The sequence below is a fragment of the Crocodylus porosus genome, unplaced genomic scaffold, assembly GCF_001723895.1.
Source record: "Crocodylus porosus isolate Cpor-Errol unplaced genomic scaffold, CroPor_comp1, whole genome shotgun sequence".
In the NCBI taxonomy this organism is placed as follows: domain Eukaryota; kingdom Metazoa; phylum Chordata; order Crocodylia; family Crocodylidae; genus Crocodylus; species Crocodylus porosus.
The window spans coordinates 4786379-4806481 of NW_017728920.1; the positions used below are offsets into that span (position 1 = coordinate 4786379).

Below are 20103 nucleotides of genomic sequence, written 5' to 3' on the forward strand. Positions count from 1 at the left end.
GCTCAAAACAGCAAAATAGAAATGAAATGAAGGGCTTCAAAAGAGCCTCAAATGAAACCAGGGCAGTTGAAATGTTTTGAAAGTTTCAGAATGTTTCTAGTTTTGTAGCTAAAGCTGGGCTTGCTTGCAGGGAAACAGAAAATAAGGAGAGGGAGGGGAAAGAGGGTGAAAGGACTGCTCTGATATTGACTGTGTAGCTGGTCAGTGACTGTGATCCTTCCCTGAGGTCCCTTCCAATCCCAGCGCTCTGGGGGAGGGATGGAAAAAACAGCATAAAAAGCAGCATTGTTTGAACTGAGATGCTTTTTGCCTTGGGGTCAGTTACTGAGCCATCTTCCAGCAGCTCAGCAGCGTCAGACAACAAATGCTACCTTTCATTTCCTACTTTCTAGCCTAACAAGTGTGATTCATCAATACCTTTTGCTTTCTATAACCTTTTATTTTATTATTATATTAATTAATTCCTTTCAATTTATTCTTCCCCCAAAATCCTGTTTTTTTTTTTTGTTAGTCTATTTGGATTCTTTTAAAATCTGCTTTATCTTACAGTGTGCATTCCATTCACAGTGCAGAGAAGCACAGCATAATTATATTGCATATTATAGTATAGAATTTATATAGGAACACATACATATATTTTTATTTATTACATTAATACATACTACATACATTACATAAATACACATACATATACAATTATCTACATATATTACATAAATCAGATAACATTACAGAAGAACACACAGATTTTCCAGTGCACCAAGGCAAAGACAAGACACTATGAAACACATCACAAAGCGTGCTGGAAAGGCAGCTGGCAAGCCTTCGGGGAGGGGTAGAAGAGGGGGTAGAGGGAGAACTGTAAGTTCTCCCCTCCTCCCACCCCAAACTGAGACGCAGCCTCTTTGCTACAGTAGGCAGTCATGAGGCTTCCAGTAGTTGTACACGCAGCAAGGAGAGGGAAAGAGTGCCAGTGCCACTGCCTGTGCCTGAGTCTGCATCCCTTCCAAGAGCACCAGCCATAACCTGCCCCCACCACTACCACCACCACCATGATAACAAGCAGCAGCACGGGCATAACAGTCTCCTCTACCCCTATTTCACTTCCCTTGCTGAGCCTTCCATTGCCAGAGGAAGAGCTGGAGCTGGATCTGAGTGCCCTAGCAAAGGAAAATCTGGGGAAGGATGGGGGAATCAGCTGAGTTTCTGCTCCACACCCCTCAAGTTTCCCCTAGAGCCAGGTCTTCTTCCCCAGAAGACACTTCACAGGAGGTTAAGGTAGAGGTTGCAGAGGCAAGTGGCTCAACTGAGTCTGCTCCTCCTGTTGCTGTGCCTCTGCCTGCTGAGGAGGAGGGAAAGGCAGCATCCACACTTGCACCCACACCCCAGAAGTGAGCAGGTAGTGTGGTCTGGGATCATTCTGAGGCACATATGCTATCTGGCTGCACTGCCAAGCCAAAACCAGCCGGGGCAAGGGAACGAAACACATGAGCACCACAGGGATGCTGATGCATCTCTGCAGGCACCACCCCCTTGCCCTTGCTTCTCCTCAGCCTCACACCAGTGGGAGCATGCCCAAAAAGAAGTCCCCCTCTCGCTCCAAAGACCCTGTCCCAGCAAAGCAGAGGCAGGCCACCCTGGAACAGTGGGAGAAAGGTGGACAGAAAGGGGGGTGGGGCATTGCAAGGGCGAGTGAGATCACCTAGCCCACTGGGGAGATGCTTGCTTTCGATGGCCAGCTCTTCTCCTTAGTTGAGCAGCCAGGGTTCAGGCAGCTCATGGCACTTGTGGCCTCATCATGCAAAGTGCCTGCACACACCACCTTCAGCAGTATGTTGGTGCCCTCCATGTATGAGGCATGCACATATCCCTGCTGAGCTCCTGTGCCAAGAAAAACTTGGAGGTCTGGTCTGAGGCTATGGGGAAGGAGGAGTCCTCAGGTCCTGGGCATAACCTCTAAAACTGCACTCTGCCAGGGTCAGGAGGCCTGGTGGGACTGCCAGCGGCACAGTAGCCCCAGGAAATGCCACGACTGAGGATCCACCTGGTGAAAAGTGGGCAGGAGGCATCATAACCTTGAGCCACCACACACACGCACACAGTCCTGAGGTTTGCTGGTTGCAGTGGCGTCATGAGGCTCCAGGTAAACTCAGCTTAGTTGCCTGGGATGCCAGCTTTCGGGTTGAAAAACCCTTCATCAGGCTGAGGAAGCACCTGCAGCCAGTGTGTGTGTGCTCTTCCTGGATGGAATCACAGAATCATAGGGCTGGAAGGCACTCCAAAGGATCATCAGTCAAGCCTCCTGCATGAACAGAAAAGACATCTGAGGTCAGGTGACCCCATCCAGGTGACCATCCAGTCTTCTTTTGAAGATCTCCAGGGTAGATGATTGCACCAGCTCTGGGGGGAGTTTTTCCATAGTCTGGATACCCTAGTTGTGAAGAAGTTTTTCCTAATGTTCAGCCTGAAACTATCTTCCAGGAGTTTGTGACTGTTGTTTCTAGTTTTCCCCCAGGACACCCGGTTGTTCACCGAGCCCCTGATGTATGCCTCTGATATAGCAGTAAGCCACAATCAGGTCCCCTCTCAGCCTTCTTTTCTTTAGGCTGAAGAGTCCAAGATCCCTTAGCCTCTCCTTGTATGGCTTGCCATGCAAGTCTCTGTTCGTATGGGTGGCGTTCTCTGGACCCTCGCAAGCTTTAGCATGTCCTTGTTGAAGTGCGGTGCCCAGAACTGGACGCAATACTCCAGCTGCAGTCACACCAATGTTGAGTAAAGCAGGAGAATCACTTTTTTGGTTTTACTGGAGATGCATCGATTAATGCATGCCAGAGTTTTATTGGCCCTCAGCAGCTACTGCATCGCATTGCTGGCTCATATTCATGCTGGGGTCTATTGTTACCCCCAGATCCCTTTCATTTGTAGTGCTGGTCAGGTTAGCATTGCCCAGCCTGTAGGTGTGCTGGGGATTCCTTGCTTCCCAGATGTAGCACTTTGCATTTCTCTACAATGAACCTCATCTGGTTCCGTTCTGCTCAACATGCCAGCCTATGTAGGTCAGCTTGTATCTGCAGCCTATCTGCAGGTGTGTCCACGCAGCCTATCTGCAGGCTGTTGATGAAAATGTTGACAGCACTGGGCCAAGTACCAACCCCTGGGGTACGTCACTGCCCACACCTCACCAGGACGACACCAATCCATTCATTTGGACTCTCTGCGTCCTACACTGCAACTAGTTTTACACCCACTTGATGGTCCGGCAGTTGAGCCCAATATCTTCCCGTTTTCTGATCAGTAACTCATGGGATACCAGGTCAAAGGCTTTCTGGAACTCGAGGTATATGATGTCAACCACTTTTCTCTCATCCAGGTGATGAGTCACCTGATCACAGAAAGAAGTGAGGTTGGTTATACAAGACCTGCCCGCGATGAAGTCATGCTGGCTGTCATTCAGTATCATACCTTCTGCAAGTTTGTCACATATAGCCTCTTTCATGAATGTTTCTAGGATTTTCCCTCAAATAGAAATTAAGCTAATTGGCCTGTAGTTTTCCGGGTCCTCACGCTTCCCCTTCTTGAAGATGGGCACAACTTTGGGCCTCTTCCAGTCCTCTGGGATTTCTCCAGAGGCCCATGATTTTTGAAAGACCTTTGCCAGGGGCTCTGCAATTATTTTGGCCAACTCTTGCAGCACTCTTGGGTGGAGTTCATCCCATCCTGCTGAATTACATACGTCTAATTTCTTTAATTGACCTATTCTGTGGCAATGGTGGGAATGGTGTCAATCCCGCCCTGCTCGTTCTGTGCCCTACCTGGCATGTTGTTCCCCTTGGTCTTGTGAAAGACCGAGGCAAGTAGTCATTTGGGAGTTCCGTTTTTTTCCTGAGTGGTAGTGACCAGGTATCGTGAGGCATTGAGCAGGGGCCCCACACTTCCATTAGTTTTCCTTTTACTCTCTATGTAGCTAAAGAAGAGCTTCTTGCCCTTGATTCTTGTAGCATGTTTTGGTTCGGTTTCTGCCTTAGCTTGCCCTATCTGGTTTCTACAAGTACAAGGAATGAATAGTAAAGAAGCGAGAGGCTGGCATGCAATGCAAGCAAGAAAGCCAGTTAGTGAAAATGGAAATGGAGGGGTCAGAGGGTGAGGGACAGGCTGGGGGGAGGTGGGGAAAGGGGGATGTAGGAGTGCAGGTAGAAGTGGAGAGTTACTTGGGGAGTCAGAGGTCTGGCAGGTTGTAGTGTGTCAGAAGTCCACGGTATATATTGAGTCCATGAGGTTTTGTACCTAGGAGGTTGATGAAGTGCAGTTCATAGGTTCGTCTATGAAAAGTGGTCTGTAAATTCCCGTTGAGGATCAAGCCTGAAAGACTGGAGGCAGGTAGTGTTCTGTTCTTGTCTTTGATAGATTTTTGGCGTGCGCTCATTCTGGTGCGCAGTTGTTGGTGTTTCCTACATATTTTCCATCAGGGCACTTGGTGCCCTGACGGAGATATGTATTGTATTGTGAAGATATCACCATACTGGAGATATTGTTGACAGGTTTTGCACGATCCATTTGGTGCATTTTGGGCTGTAGGAAGTTGGTTTCTGGTGATGAGTTTAGTGAGGCTCAGTGCTTGTTTGAATTTACAGCCACTTTTCACAGATGAGTCTATGAGTCCAGTCTCTTACCAGAAGGACGAAGGGCTCTGGGCACATCAAAACCCCAGGGCTGGGGCTGGTAGGGAGAGTTCTCTGGCAGTTACTAGAGAAGAAAGCTCCTGCAGGAAAGGAAAGACAGGCTCTGTGAAAGTTTGGTTGCCTGAGATGCTAGTGCTACTGTGTTGCTTACCTGTTGTTATTTAAAGTAGTAGATCAGGCTGAGGCTGTAGGGGAGCAGGTGGCCTCATTGAGGCACACTACTGTGTCATATAGAGGCCCCAGCGCCTTAACACAAAGTCAGACGGCATGAGTTTTGCTTGTCAGAAGCTTGAGGTGCAGTTTCCCAGAAACTCCTCACCTATCTCCTTGAAACTTAGCAGGCTTTGTGGCCTCAGAAGGAGCTACCATGCCTGCAGTTTTCACACCCCCCTATGCCTTCACCCTTACAAGTGACACAAGTTTTGCTTTCAAGATTTTGAGGTGCTGTTTCCCAGAAACGCCTTCACCTATCTGCTTGAAACTTGATAGGCTTTGTGGCCTCAGCAAAGGCTACTCTCTCTGATGTTTTCATTTGAATCAGGCAAGAAATGACAAAGTTATAGGCAGTTTCATGATTCCCCATTATAGCCTATGGGAGAAAAGTTGAAACAGTTTTGATGAAACAAAATGGAACAGTACTTCGAAATGAAATGAAACTCAAAACAAAACACTGTCCCATCAAAATGGTGAAACAGAAGTCGAAATGAAATGGTGCTATTTCGCACAGCCCTAGTATATGGGTGTCCAAATATTCAATTTATACACAGAAATGCAGAAAGTGTACTTCCGTAGTTGCAAAGAGAATTCATGTAAGCAAAATTACAGCCCACCTAAAAATGTGGCTTCATATGTTCTCAAAGTAAAGTTACCTACCTTCAGCTTTCTGCAAGTCAGTTTCCCCAAAGTTCAGATCATTTAGCCCAAGACTCTCCATTTATAGTTACCAACATAAATCACATTGGCAAAAAGTTGTTGGATACCATTATTAACCACCTGAAATAATGATAGAAAAAAGAATTAATAAAAAGAGCATTTACTGTAATGTGCCACACTGAAATAGCTAACCATCTTGGATGCAGCTTATAAATCAATCCAAACACTCTTACGAGCAGAAATGCTCTAGGATATAAAGGCCTTTCCTTTCACACCACTTTTCCTCTGTTCCAGGAAAAGATGCACACCCCTTACTCTTAAAGGCCACTGAGATCATTTGACAGGTCACTCCTTTCCTAGCTGTTCCTTTTCTCTGTCACAAGCATGTAGAGATGCATGTAGGCACCTAGTACAATTCAGAAATCTAGGCACATTTGAAGTCTGAGCAGGTGCCTACCTGCTTCTTTATGCACTTCAGTACCTTTAAAAATCAGGCAACTAGCACAGAAAAGAAAAATTCTGGCAAGCTAAAAATCTTTGATTATGCTACCCAGGCCCCAGGGCATGCACAGCAGTGCTGGGATGGTATAGCAGCTGGACTGACTTCCCAGCATCCCCGGTGGTGCTGACTCCTTCTGACTGCCGCTGCTAATCTCCACTGTCAGACTCCACTCTGCTGCCCAGGCAGCCCAACCCATGTGCCCTGCACCCACCACTGGGGGCACCAGATGGAGTGGGTGGGTGGGGTCTCCATGGGGACTAGCCCAGAACCCAAGCAGGCAGGGCGCACTGAGCCAGGCAGATGGGGGCAGGTAGGGAGCAGCATCCAGGAACAGGATAGGGGGGTACAGTTGGGACTAGAATTGGGATCACAGAGTGGTGATAACACAGGGTCATGGCCCTGGGCAGAGACACAGTCCACTGCTCACACATCCCTGACCTGGACATGGCCCCAGACCCCACCTGCCCATCCCGGTCCCAAACACTACTCCCTGCCCACCAGCAGCTCCATCCCATCAGCTTGGATGCACGCCTTGCCCATGCAGGTCCCAGCCAGTCTTCATGGAGACCCCAGGATCTCTGGGTGGTGACAGCACAGGATCAGGGCCGAGGAACTGGTGCCTGTTGCAGGGGCATGCAGGGAGCAGATTGCAGCCTTGCCCCAGGCCCGGGCCCCATGCTGTCACCACTCAGTGATCCTGACCCCACCCATCCTACTTCCTGCCCAGCCAAGTGCAAGGCAGAGCCACTTAGGGAGTTTTGGTGAGCTGTTGGTGGGCAAGGGGAGCAGGGACGCTGACCCGGCACAGCACTTGGGGAATGCTGACCTGGCCTGTGACAGCTCACAAAAAACTCCATAAGTGGCCCTCCAGCCCATATAATTGCCACTCTTATTATACAGAGTATTTATCAGCTAATTGTAGGCAGCCTTAAGGTACCAGTCAACACAGATTTCTGAGGCAAACAGAAATATGAGATCTTCTGAACCATAGTAAATTTCTCTGTTTCCTACAGTTAGGCTAGAAACTTCAAGCCTGATGCCGATTTACTAAATTTATGGGATTTTGCTCTTGATTTCAATGAGAACATGACTGATTCTTTGATTGAACTTATCACTGACTGAACTGCCTGAGGTATTCAAGTATTGTAAAATATTGCCTCTGAAACCTGAACGCCTCCATACTTCAGGAACACTAAATATTTAACTACACTGATTTGCAGCCATTCTGCCCCAGAGAAAGGAATTGAATAAATGAGCATGGTAGGCAAGTTAGTTAATACAGGCTGGAAAAAAAAAATTCAGCAGCATGATAGTATCATTTTGATTTCACTGGTCCTGCTGAGGAAGGTCACTGGGAAGGTATTCCTCTTCTGTAATTTTGTTTGCATTTGGCAAAGGGGAAGTTTTAAAATGGAGGTCATACATAGTGTTTCCAGATTTGCCTGTCACTGTGGGGTGCACTCATTTATTAGGGATACATTTCTGAGGTCTCTGTAATTCCATCGATGTGCTGCTTGTATTACTTGTGTTGCTATATGGAGCTGTATCTCTCCCTTCTGCAAGTCCTCACCCCCAGTGGAGCTATCTTGCTGGACTCAGTTTCAATGGGGCTGGGTTCCTCCAAACACCAAATCAGTCAAACACATATATGCATATACATACAGATTAACAGGGCATGCCTGAGCCGGGTTATTGAGCATTGACAGGCTGACACCCTCATGTGCCTTAAACTCAGCTCATCCCTTATTTCAGCAGGACAATAATAAATGCAGTTAGACACGCATACACACATGCTAACAGAGTATGTCTGAGCAGGCCAGGTCTGATCCACACTTTCAGCTAATACCCTCATGAGCCTCAAAACTCAGCACGTCCCAATCTCTTGTCACAATGGTCCTAGTACTAACTCCCTTAATGAGCAGACCCCACCATAGTTTTGGGCATTACAGGAATCTTTGGCTTAGGTAAAAGAAGCATTGCTGCACAGCAAATGGAAAGGTCAAGGGAAGGAAGATTAAGTGAGGTTCAGAGAGAAAATATAGCCACCAGCTTGACCATAAACGTTATTTATTGCCACGTATATGAATTTATGATGCTACCAGTAGTAATAGCCATACAAGAGACACAAATAAAACAGTTACAATATTACATTGTTTCAGTTAGGTACTTGGGGAAGTCTAGCTCAAGTTTGATCAGCAAAAGTCAGATTTGGCAAGCTGTGCCTGGAGTCAGAGAGAGAAAGAGAGAGTGATCAGCAAAAGTCCAGTTTAGAAAGCTGTAAGAGAACAAGAGTCAGGTTCCTGGAGTCAGAAGAGAGAGAGAGAGAGGGAGAGAGAGAGAGAGAGAGAGCTGGGATCTCACCACTCAGTGAAGCTTGAACCATTTAAGGTTCCCAGGTGTTTTTGGAGCTTGCAGACAGTCAGAGCCCCCAGCATGCTCATTGAAGGTATTCCAGGCAGAAAAGGAGTGGAACTGGTGCAGCTTTGGATCCAAGCACCAGGACAGAAACTTGAGCTTGGGCAGGGGGTTTTGTAGAGAACTAACAATGGCTCAAGGGAGAACAGTAGGTTTGTTTATGGGTAAACAGTGGCTTATATGCTGGATAATAGGAACTGATCACTGCTGGTTATGTGTGGCATTACTCTGAGGCAACTCACAATACAGACAGGCAGACTCAATGTTTTGGGTACCAGTAAAGGAGTCATTGCTGGAATTGGTCTGATAAATGCTGAGCTGGGTGTGTGCAGACGTGGGTTGATTAGCATTTGGAGCAGGGATCCCCCATCATGCAGTGCTCCCCTGCTTCTCTGGTCCCAGAATTCACTGCAGTCCTTGCCTTGGAATCTCTGTTCTCCACCCTGAATGCTAATGAAGATGTATGCCTGTCCCATCTCCCATGTAAATGAGTTGTCATCCAGTTCCATCTGTGATGTAAATGAGATCAGGGGAGTTGCTTCACTCCTATCACCCTTGTCTGGAGGGGCTTAGGTGCATCTCCCACTACACCTTCATTGTCTTTTGTAAGTCCTTCCTCTAATCAGTTCTTGTTCAGGTGTTGAGAGGGGCTGAGTCCTTTGAGAGTCAGACAGGCTGCATACTGTGCCAGGGCTCCCCAAGAATACAGAGATGACAGGTAACAATAGGGCTAACATTACCCAGAATTAACACCCCTAAGTATTTTACAAATCAGAATGCTCACTTGAAAGAAACTTGCCATTGGCCACTAGGCATGATATGCAGAACTGATACAGTTCATTGTAATGAAGAATTCAGCCCCTTTTTCATGACACAATAAAGCAATTACTTTAATAAGACTAGTGGTACACAGACAACAGCAGATCCAGAAAGATTACTACTAGTACTGATCTTCTAGAGAATAACATTTGTTCCACAGTTTAAATATGCAGGACTGGATCCTGCACAAATTTTACATTGAGCTATGCTACTAGCACAAACACGCTTAAAAATGGCTTAAGTGACTACCTATGAATTCCCTTTGTATTGTGGCATAACCACTTCATAGTTTCATAGTGCTTAGGGTTGGAAGGGACCTAAACAGATCATCAGGTCTGACCCTCTGCCCCAGGCAGGAACAGGTGCCACAGTCATATCACCCCAGCCAAATCATAATACCCCAGTCAAATATCTGTCCAGCCTCCTGTTGAAGACTCCCAAGGTAGGAAAGAGCACCACCTCACTTGGGAGCAAATTCCAGAGCCTGGCAGCTCCCTTCAGATAATGTAAGTACAGTTGTATCTATAATGAGTTATGATTTCTCTACATTCATTTATTTTGCTTTTCTTATGAAGCAATGCAGTGAAAGAGTTATTTAATAAGCAAAACTGAAGTAATCAAATCTATTAGGAGCCTTTAGCCACATTAGGAAGATAAATATAATGAAGGAATTCTCACATCTGTAAAACCTACAACTTGGATTGGAGAGTCAAGTGAAATCATGGTGAATTCCTGACTTTACTGAAGACAAAGGCAAAATGAAATCATTAACTCCCGTGGGCCAACAACTCACCCAATATTTTGCTGTGGAAATGCTGTTTCATCCAACAAAGCCCCTTTCCAAATTGATGATAGCCTTCTTCACAATGTTCTTAAAATGAGTAACTAGTCATTTCAGAAGAAAACTTTTTTTTAATTTTAAAGCCAGGCATATCACCCTGCTTAACTGCAATATAATCATATCTGACATCTTATCTTAAGACCTACTTTACTTAAAAACAGTAGGAAAAAGTGGGAAGAAATCTTTCCATCAGTGATAACACCTAGCTACTGGTCACCTTCACAAGTGAAAGGGAGGGTGGGAGCACTAACTCAGGACTCTGGCAGCTCTTTGCATTTTAACTGTAGCTATGAAGATATGCTGTGATCAGGGTTAAATAATGCCAGTGTCTGTCTGGAGTCTTTTCTGTGCTGGCATTCCCAATTCTGCTTGATGAATAAGCCTCTCTTTAAGGCAGGGTTGGGCAATTATTTGGGCTGGAGGGCCACTTAGGGGACTTTGGTGAGCCGTCATGGGCCAGGTCATGAGAATGTGTATAACCCAGTGTACAGTTATTAACCTGTGAACAGGAAGTACTCTGAAGTTAGGTATTCAAATAGATTTGAAATTGAGCCTTCTGACTTTTCAAGGGATTCCATTTGAAGTATTATGGATATGTTTCCCCAGTGCAAGACACAATATCTATGCTATATCTTAACTTCACAGTTGCCTGTGTCTTAACCTACAGGTTCAAAGCCCCACTAACTATTTGCAAGGATTGGATGGAAGACCCATAATAGCTGCTCCTGTGTTCACAAAGGTAATTTACTTTTATGGCACATTTCAAAATGAAGCCAATTACACTTTTATACATATATTAGCCAATTGCCAGTCAAGAATGACCTGGGGAGAGAGAGAGATGGAGTGCAACCATCTAACGCCCCATGATGCTGCTGTTCTGCCTCTTGCAGGAAGTGAGGTGGAGGAGCCAAGGCCAGCGGCTCCCCCACCCTCTGTCTGGGTCTCGGCACGGCTTCAGAATCACGGCAGCGCTCCCCCATGCTTGGAGCACTCAGATGGACTGTTTCCATCAGCCAAACAGAGTGCAAATAAAGCGTTATGGACAGACAGACAGACTTAGGCTTTTATAATATTAGAATAATTACAAACTTCATTTCTCATTATGGTTGTATAAAAAGAAATTCTGATGCATTATAGGCTTTTGAAGATTTATATGATTTAGGGACATCTTTTTAAAATAAGAATCAATTTTAATTCTGGAATCGTTAATTTCCGATGATCTTTTTTACATTTTAGATGCTGCAAGACATTTCAGCTTCTGAGGGTCAACTGGTTGTTTTTGAATGCCGTGTAAAAGGAGCTCCTTCTCCAAAGGTTGAATGGTACAGAGAAGGGACGCTGATAGAAGATTCTCCTGATTTTAGAATCTTACAGAAAAGTATGTCTACAACATAGAAATACTCTGTCTGCTATGTTATAGGTATTGAAACAAGAACATTGATGTATTGCACTTAGAATTTGTAGTTACAATAAGGAGAGCGCTATTAAACAGCAGCTTATGCTGGCTGAACAGGGTAATGGCAGCAGAAGTACTTTGCTGGCTATAACCCAGGGGTCAGCTTGTGTAACATGAAGTTAATTAACACTGTCTGGAGGTGCCATAAGGAGAACTCCTCTAGGCAGAAGAAATTTCTGCCTGACATGAACCTGGCAAAGGCCTCTTTTCTACTTGCTATGCCTCTTCCACTGCCCCCAGTTCTGCACAATCTACTCTGAAGAGGGAAAGAAGGTAGAATGAAGGCAGGGAGCTAGTCAGGCTGGTAGACAGAGGGGAAAGCAACACTTCCCAGCTGAGATCCCATTATACTTGGTTCTCTGCTGGGAGGAAGAACATAATTCAAAACTGCGCCCTCAGCCAGTGCAGGAAGAATAAACAACTCTGATCCATAGTGTAAATGAACTTTACTGATATAAAAAGGCAGCTTATATGAATTTAAAACACAGGTGGGCTGCACTTTATGCAAGTCATTTTTCACAGCAGTACAATCCATCTGCAGCAGCATTTACACTGATTTCTTGACACTGATGCAGAAAAACCCCAGAGACAAGATCCAAGAAAGAAATAATATTAGTATACTATTCCACCAAGACATTGGCTAACCCAGGGCAGAACACACTTGATGGATCGGCATTCGCTTGACAATAAGAGTTTAAGATCTTTTTGCTGATCCTTCCACAGAAACTCACCCCAAAAGCCATGTTACAGTAAACAGAGAACTAGGACAAGATTTGATAGTGACTCTCTAGTGTATCAGTAAAATTAATAATGTGCTTAGTACAGTAATTCTTCTGCTACTATTTTCCCCCTTAGAACCTCGCTCTATGGCTGAACCAGGTAAGTAAGATTTAATTGTCTTATGGTTATAGAAGCATGGGGATTTTATCTGACAAAGATAAAAGCAAGAAAGTGAACACAGATAAGGTAGATGACAGTTTTGAATCAAGAGGTAGAATCTTTCTGGGTTCAACTTATTGTGTTTGAACTTAAAACAAATTTAATTGTGGGGTTTTTTTCCTCAGTGGATGTTACAGGAATATACTTTACCATGCATTGTTCCATAAAGCTGAAAACAGACTCTCTCAAAAAGAAGAAGAATATCCACTAAAATTGAAATTGGTTTCTCTCATTTTTTGAAGAAAATACAACTTTCACACTCTTCTGATCCAATTCCAAATTGGAACTCTTCTCACAGGCAAAACATGAATAAAATAGTCTGCATTAAAGTCCCCTATTTTCTTAGGGTCAGATATATAGCAGATAGTATAGGATTGTACGACTTTCTTCAGTTTGATAGGTGGGGAGCATTATGTAAGATGCTTACCCATGTCATCCATTGCCCCTGATATCATACCCCTGACCCATGAAATATGAGAGTGCCATAACAAGTGTTCCATCCCTGATATCAGTGAATTGTATCAGTGGTTGGATTTACCAATGCCAAGTACCAGGTGACAATATGGACGACCCTGCATCTTAGAATGCTACCCACCCTTGCTGTCTAACCTAACTATGGATGAAAGTCTCACTAATTTGGTTATTAAACATCTTGTGGCAGCTGCCAGGACATGTCAGACATTGGTCAGATAGGAACATCATCATTACAGATCAATTTTCAGTCCAGGCTGCCATTTTTGCAAAGACAATTTTTACTCACAGTTTGGTGCCCACATTTAGTTCCCAGTGTAAAGAACTGATTTTCTGATTCAGATCTGCAGATACAGTTTCAGTGAACTTGCAAGTTTGAAAATCAGACCTTTACATTTAGGCTTTTGTACTTTTTCATCAGACATTATTATTCTGCCTAAATTGTTCCCAGTAAACTGCATCCATCCTTGCATCTTAAAATTTTGGAATTTTAAGTACACTTTGAGTGAAGTCTGGGAGGATCTGGTCCATTTAATTTTTCCAAGTCTGATTTTAAGTTGTTTAGGGAGGGACCTCATTTTCTAACTCTGTGTATAGGAGGAGAAAATGTTAAAGTTTTCTAAATGTTGCTAACACCTGCTTATTTTCATTTATGTTGCAAATGTTGAAGCTAGTGTGGATAGAATACCAGTTGCTGCCCATGGCAGCTGGTTGCCATTTTATTTGAAAGCTGCCAATGCAATTAACATTGGTAAAGCTAAATCAGGCTGAGCAATGGTGGGAATTTTTTTAAAAAACAGCTGTAGTGTGGGCAAGGCATTTCTGTGTTGGTTTAGCATATGTACTATGAACAATAATGATATTGCTCTGATTGGCTGCAGAGGAGATTTGTACTTTGGTAATTGCTGAGGTGTTTTCAGAAGATTCTGGGAGTTTCACATGTACTGCAAGCAATAAATATGGCACAGTCTCTAGCATTGCTCATCTAACAGTTAAAGGTAAGTGATCATTTTTAGAGATCTTCTTTCTAGTAAAATGCATGGTTCAGGTTGTTGCTTGAGAAAAGGCTCCATGTAGGATTTGGCTCATCTTGTTCTATATGGAGTGACATAAATATTCTAAGAGAAGTTCTGTTTGAAAAGATACAGCAAGGCACAGCAACACGATGAGCCAAATCCTTCACGGAGCCTTTTCTCAAGCAAAATTTGCATTGTTTTGCAGCATCCCTGGATTCCCTCCATTTTCTCAGTTCCTTAACTATAGCATGGAGCCCAAACCTCGGGCCAGATATGCAGCTTTGTGCTGCTAAGGCATGAAGTAGATCAAGAAGTAGAGCACTGAAGTATGGAAAAAAAGATAAACAACAGCATTGGCTTGCACTTAATTCATGTTCCAAAGATTTTCTTCATAACAGTAAAAGTTAGAGATTTTGTTCTTAAAATTAAAGTTTTGATTTTGAGGATGCTTGGGGCATTACACTTGACCACCAGTCAATTTTCCAAATTGCAGAGTGATTCCCTTTTTAACTTAATAATGTCCTTTGGTAAATTGGGGGGAATAGATAATCATATGCATATGGTCAAACAATTAATTCTAAAGATTAGGTATGGCATTGGCTTTCCCAGCAGAAACAGCTTAGATGTTGTTATCATTGATTCACCACATTTAACTATAACAGCAAAACGTGAATATTTGCTCTTCCAGGGCCTGAAGACAACAGTAATACTGCTACCCTTCATACAATGAGCTCAATCAATTTAATTGCAACTGAACAACAACTTTCCCTACACAACCCTTCACTCCCTGTGGTGGACCAGCCCCCAAAGCCTAAACTGGAAGGGGTTCTTGTCAACCACAATGAACCCAGGTCAAGTTCCAAGATAGGCCTCCGGGTACACTTTAAACTTCCTGAAGATGATAAAGGAAGTGAAACATCATCTGAGGATGGAGTTGGGTCTACAAACCAAATCAGACCTGGCTACTTCCAAGACAGGACTAATGGTCAGGCAGTGAAGATACCAGAACCCACCTCACCTTCCAAAGAGCCTCCTCCAGTATTGGCCAAACCTAAACTGTAAGTAAGAAGATTCTGTATACATAATCATATTATTATAATTATGCATATAGTTGTTGGCCCTAGGATCACTAGGCAGAGGGCCAGATTAACCCGTTAGTAGGCACAGCTGGGCACCTTCTTCACTTTGGGCCCTAGGCAATGTGCCTAGTTTGTCTTTGCATTAACCTGGCCCCAACTAGGCATGAACTGGGACTCTTTCATGCTAAGTATTGTATAGTCACAGGTAATAACAGTCTCTGACCCCCCAGAGCTGACACAATCTGATTAATACTGGACATGTCTACATGTTGCCCTATGGTTATGCAGCAACACACTACATCACTGTACAGCACACTATGGCAATATAGCAATCACACAGGTCTACATGTGATTGCCAGCTATATTGCCATAGCGGTAAAACCTACCCATGCACCACATGCATGGCGCAGTAACCGCCCATACTGTGCCAAGCTGTGTAACAGCTTATTGCAGCCCATGACATTTCATCCATCCTTGTTTTTATATAGAGATGCCACCCAGTTACAACAGCTCCATAACCAGGTCTTGCTGGAACAGCAGCAATTACATCATTCATCTTTTACATCTCCAAGGGAGTTGCCATCCAACACAGGAACATTGAACTCTGCTGCTTCAGTCAACCAGAAGCCTTCATCAACAATGTACAAGCAGGCCAAAGTTTCTCCTTCACAGACGTTCAGTTATACCCGACCTAAACAGTTCCTTGCATCCCAGAACACCACACCACCTATCAACTCCCCTTCCAGCTCCCCAGTGCCTGCATTCAGCAATGTGTCTCAAGGAATCCAAAGAGCAAATGACAAAGAGAATCTCGTGGGACCTCCTCAGCCAGTCCAATCAAGGTCTCCAGGAGGGTTTACAAATAAAACTGAATCATCTCCAGTAAGCCCCAAAGAATCAGTGTCGCCTGCATTATTGCTCTCTATATCCAACATGAACCAATTTCAGCCCCCGAGTGTAATTCCAAATCCTCTCTCTCCAACCAGCCGTATTCAGAACCCAGTTGCCTTTCTCAGCTCAGTCCTGCCTTCTCTTCCACCGACACCACCAACCAACGCTATGGGTCTGCCTAGGAGCGCACCAGCTGTGTAAGTAGCAGAAGCCTTATATGGTGATTTGGGAAAGGAAGTACTTTGAAAGGAAATTCTAGCATGCATCTGTTTTGTGCTCAAATTGTCATTCTATAGAAACAACCTCATAAAATAGAAAAGGGTCTGATCCTTTAGCTGCTTGCTGACTTCTTGGAGAAGGGGCTTTGATTCTTTCAGCTTTTATGCCCATATGGGGGAGATTGAGGCAGGTCTATCTGGAAGGATGACAGATAGCAACAACATGATACCCTGAAGATAATATGAACTTAGGATGATTATATGGGAGGTTTAAAATGGATGGAGGCAGGGGATACTGAAGACTACCAGGATATAGTCAGTGATACAGAAAATTCTATTAGTGGGAGGAAATTATTTTTAGGATTGTAACTCTATGAGTATTTACCAATAGGAGCTTATATATTTATTTTCCTACTGTAAGTAAAAAGTAAAATTTAAAAGATCTCTCAGTGGTGAGCATTTTACCCATGTAGAAATATCTAAAAAATAGTCTAAAGCAGGATGCTGTTTCGTTTCAAACTGTTTAGATATTTATAAGATCACAGAAAAGCTATGGAAAATAAGAGGCAACTAAATTGTTTCAATGAGCAAGAGGGAGAGAGAGAGACAGACACACAGGTGTATGTGATGGTCGGGCAAGCTCCATGTAACCAAATAAGAGAGATGTTATGCCCAAAAAGGTTCTGGTTTCAAGAGCTGCATTTTTTGTTGACAGTGCTGAAATTAGTAATACCATCTCAATAATCACCAGGAACCATGTGTTGCCATGGCTTACACTAGCAGTTTGATAGAACTCCAAACTGCACAAGGGGGGGAAGTCTGCATTACTAGCCCTATTTTATATGTGAGCTAAACAAAGCACGGTGTAGTGACTGTTGGGGACAGAGCCTCCTGACTTATTAGTCCATGCTCTGTCCCCGCTGAACCATAACTCTATATCAAACACAGATAAAACTAGACATTTTTGTAGCTGTGCTCCTAACAGTCATCTACCTTTCACAGTAAGGCTCCAAGAAACCTAACCCCTTCTGCATTATAGACTGCTCAGCATCACTGAGCCATTTATTTCTGCTAAGCAGAGCAGAATTCCTCTGGAACATGCCAAGGCTCTAGTCACAGCACTGAAGCCAGATACAAAAACCAGAGTTCTTGTACTTGGCCTGAGGGTTTCATCTTTGCCTCTACCAAACAGTGACTGAAATCCCTAACAGCTTTGGGTGCTTTGGGCACAAGTGCAAGCAGCCTACTGGAGAGGCACACCAACTCATGGCACTTTATACAAAGCACCATGCGTTAGATACTTTATCAGACAAGGATTAGATTTTCACACAATCGGCCATTTTAAAATGCTCTGTAGCCATGAATATGTGTTACGTTATGGCTGCAGAGTGCTTTCAGAGGCCTCACCGCACAAGAAACACAACTTCTGTAAACATCCTTTCACAGTTTCACAAATATAAGCAAAAAATGACAAACATACTCCCTTACTGGAGCAAGTGAACAAGTTCTTTGCATTTCTAAAGCACTGTACAAATATTAACTAATTAAATCCTCACCACACTCTGCTAAGGTATGGTACTTAACTATTATTATCCCCATATAGTTCCTGGATTCCAGTCCAGATCTAATTCCTCATTTAAATAGCTTCTAGCTTTCCTCAATAGAGGGCTTTAAAAATAATTACACATGGAGCTGAAAAGTATTTGTGCCAATATGTGAATGTAGCAGGTTGTGGAATTTGCCTCACTCAAACAGTCTTTGTTTGCTTGCAATCCTTGTTCATTGTCACTGTTTCCCCAGGACACACTCCCTCCTGGCAGAAATCAACACAGACAATTAACAATGCAAATAAAATAAACAAGTAGCCTATGGTCTTTTCCCAAACCAGTGCAAGTGCCCAGGCTTGGGTATGCCACCACTAACTCCTCACTCTTTTACCTCCATCAGCAAGTCCCAGTCTCTCTGTCAACTCACAGTCTCTCAGAAGTTTATACACGTGTTCCAGGAGTGGGGGGGGGGGGCACTTTAATTAGAGAGGCACTGAGAGCTGCTCTAATTAAATTGTCTGCAGTGTCTTGTGTATTAGTGTCCCTGTGCTGAAAAATGGCAGCGGGGGCACTTTAACTAAAGCTCATTCAATGAGCTTTAGTTAAAGTGCCCCCGCTGCCATTTTTCAGTGCAGGGACACCAATACACAAAATACTGGTGTCTGCTGGAGCACGGTAATTACCACACTTCAGCACACTCGATAAATCAACTCTGTCTTGACACGCTATAATTACAGCACATTGGAGCACCCTCTCTGCTCATTTATAGGTGCTTTTAGCATCTCTCTGGGTTTTTTCACAGTCATTCAGACCCATAGAGAATGTCTTGACTCAGGCTTCTACCTCCAGCCCCACAGCCTTCCTGTCTTCCCCCTGGGCTCTCTCTGCAAGCTTCTTAACTCCCGTGGAGCCAGGTAATTATCTTGGTCATCTGGCTCAGTCCTCCGGAGCAGGCTTGCAGCTGCAGTTCCTATGCTGTGTAGCCTGCTACGGTGAACATTTACAAAGATTTCATTTTTATTAGTCTTTACTGATGGGATAAATAATGCTTATAGAGGAAGTGGTAAAAGACTTGTGCTGGGCCATCTAAAATTAATATATTGTTCACAACAATGAATAGGTATTTCTTCTGCCTATGCTTTCCCTAAGTCAGAACACAATTGATGTAAATATTAGAGCATTCCAAATTTATCCCCTAGTTGCTTTGGTAATTATGGTCCATAATTGTGGACCCTTAGCTTATGAACTGTTATTGTTTAATAAGCTAACATTTATTTAAAGTTCTATTTAGTTACAACAGCCAACATCTCAGAAATAGAAAGGTGGGAATTAGGTGTAGAAGGGGTGGGTGGAGGTAGGTAGTGGAAAGAAAGAATCATCACTAAAGAAGTGAGATGAGGTAGAGAAGGTTAACCTCTTTTTTTGTATCTATGCCTAGACATTTGCACTTTGCACTTTGTAGATGACATTATTGTGAAATCAACATTCTAGAAATTAAGGATTTGAAACCAAGATGCTTATTATAATATTATTATGGTTGTTTCTTCTAGATGTGCCATCATCCTCAAAGGTTACTGAATGTCCTTACATAAGGAATCAACTATTTTTTATCATCTGCATGTTTAAGTAACAGCTTTTTAATATATGTTTAGATCAACTCAGGGACTATCCAAGAAAAATCTAAAACCTCTGCAGTTAGCAACAGATGATTATATCAGAGACAATAAAGCAACACTTGTTAAAGATCTGGAGAAAACGCTACATTTCAAAGAGGACTTCAGTCAACATAGTATTCAGCAGGTAAGCATACTGATTGTTATTACATTGCATTTCATACACCCATGGACAAAATAAATGTTAAGTCTTAAGGGACATAAATGTATGTAAGGCTTAGTTTATATTCTACATTTTATAATAAATTCCTGGTAACTGCTGCATGAAAAAGCAAACTGGAGTTCTACAGATGTAAGGAAGAATTGACTGTAGAAGGTTTTACTTTGTGACTTCTTATGGCTGGTTTATATTTTTACCCTCTAATAGAGAATATATAAGAAAAATTAGAGGAATATAAAACTTTGTTGGCATATAGGAGATTTGTGCATATTGGATATCTCTGTCTAATGTCCAGCCCACTTAATTCATTGCACACAAATTCATACAAATTAAGAGGAAAGGAAATTAGGATATATAGCAGACTGCTGTTTTTACTTGGCTTAAAATATCATGAATAAAATGCTATCTTAATATTTTGTGTCCTGAACATTTTTTTCAACCAGGCGAGCAAAATTAATAAATTATTTCATTAGGAATTTGCCAGGAAAATAAGTGATAATTGTTACTGACTTTTACTAAAACTG

General features: G+C 43.3%; 1 protein-coding gene across 3 annotated transcripts in view; it reads left to right on the top strand.

The window, feature by feature from the left end:
• Positions 1 to 20103, top strand: part of MYPN (myopalladin) — a 90026-nt gene that overhangs the window by 32066 nt on the left and 37857 nt on the right. For 2 of the 3 annotated variants that reach the window (XM_019538482.1, XM_019538483.1), the window contains exons 5-11: positions 10797 to 10868; positions 11366 to 11507; positions 12441 to 12464; positions 13877 to 13993; positions 14700 to 15069; positions 15579 to 16178; positions 19399 to 19546. In XM_019538482.1, coding sequence (XP_019394027.1) covers positions 10797 to 10868; positions 11366 to 11507; positions 12441 to 12464; positions 13877 to 13993; positions 14700 to 15069; positions 15579 to 16178; positions 19399 to 19546 — 1473 coding nt within the window. Of the gene's footprint in view, positions 1 to 1553; positions 1649 to 10796; positions 10869 to 11365; positions 11508 to 12440; positions 12465 to 13876; positions 13994 to 14699; positions 15070 to 15578; positions 16179 to 19398; positions 19547 to 20103 lie in introns of all 3 variants that reach the window. The other variant, XM_019538484.1, reaches the window with a different exon arrangement.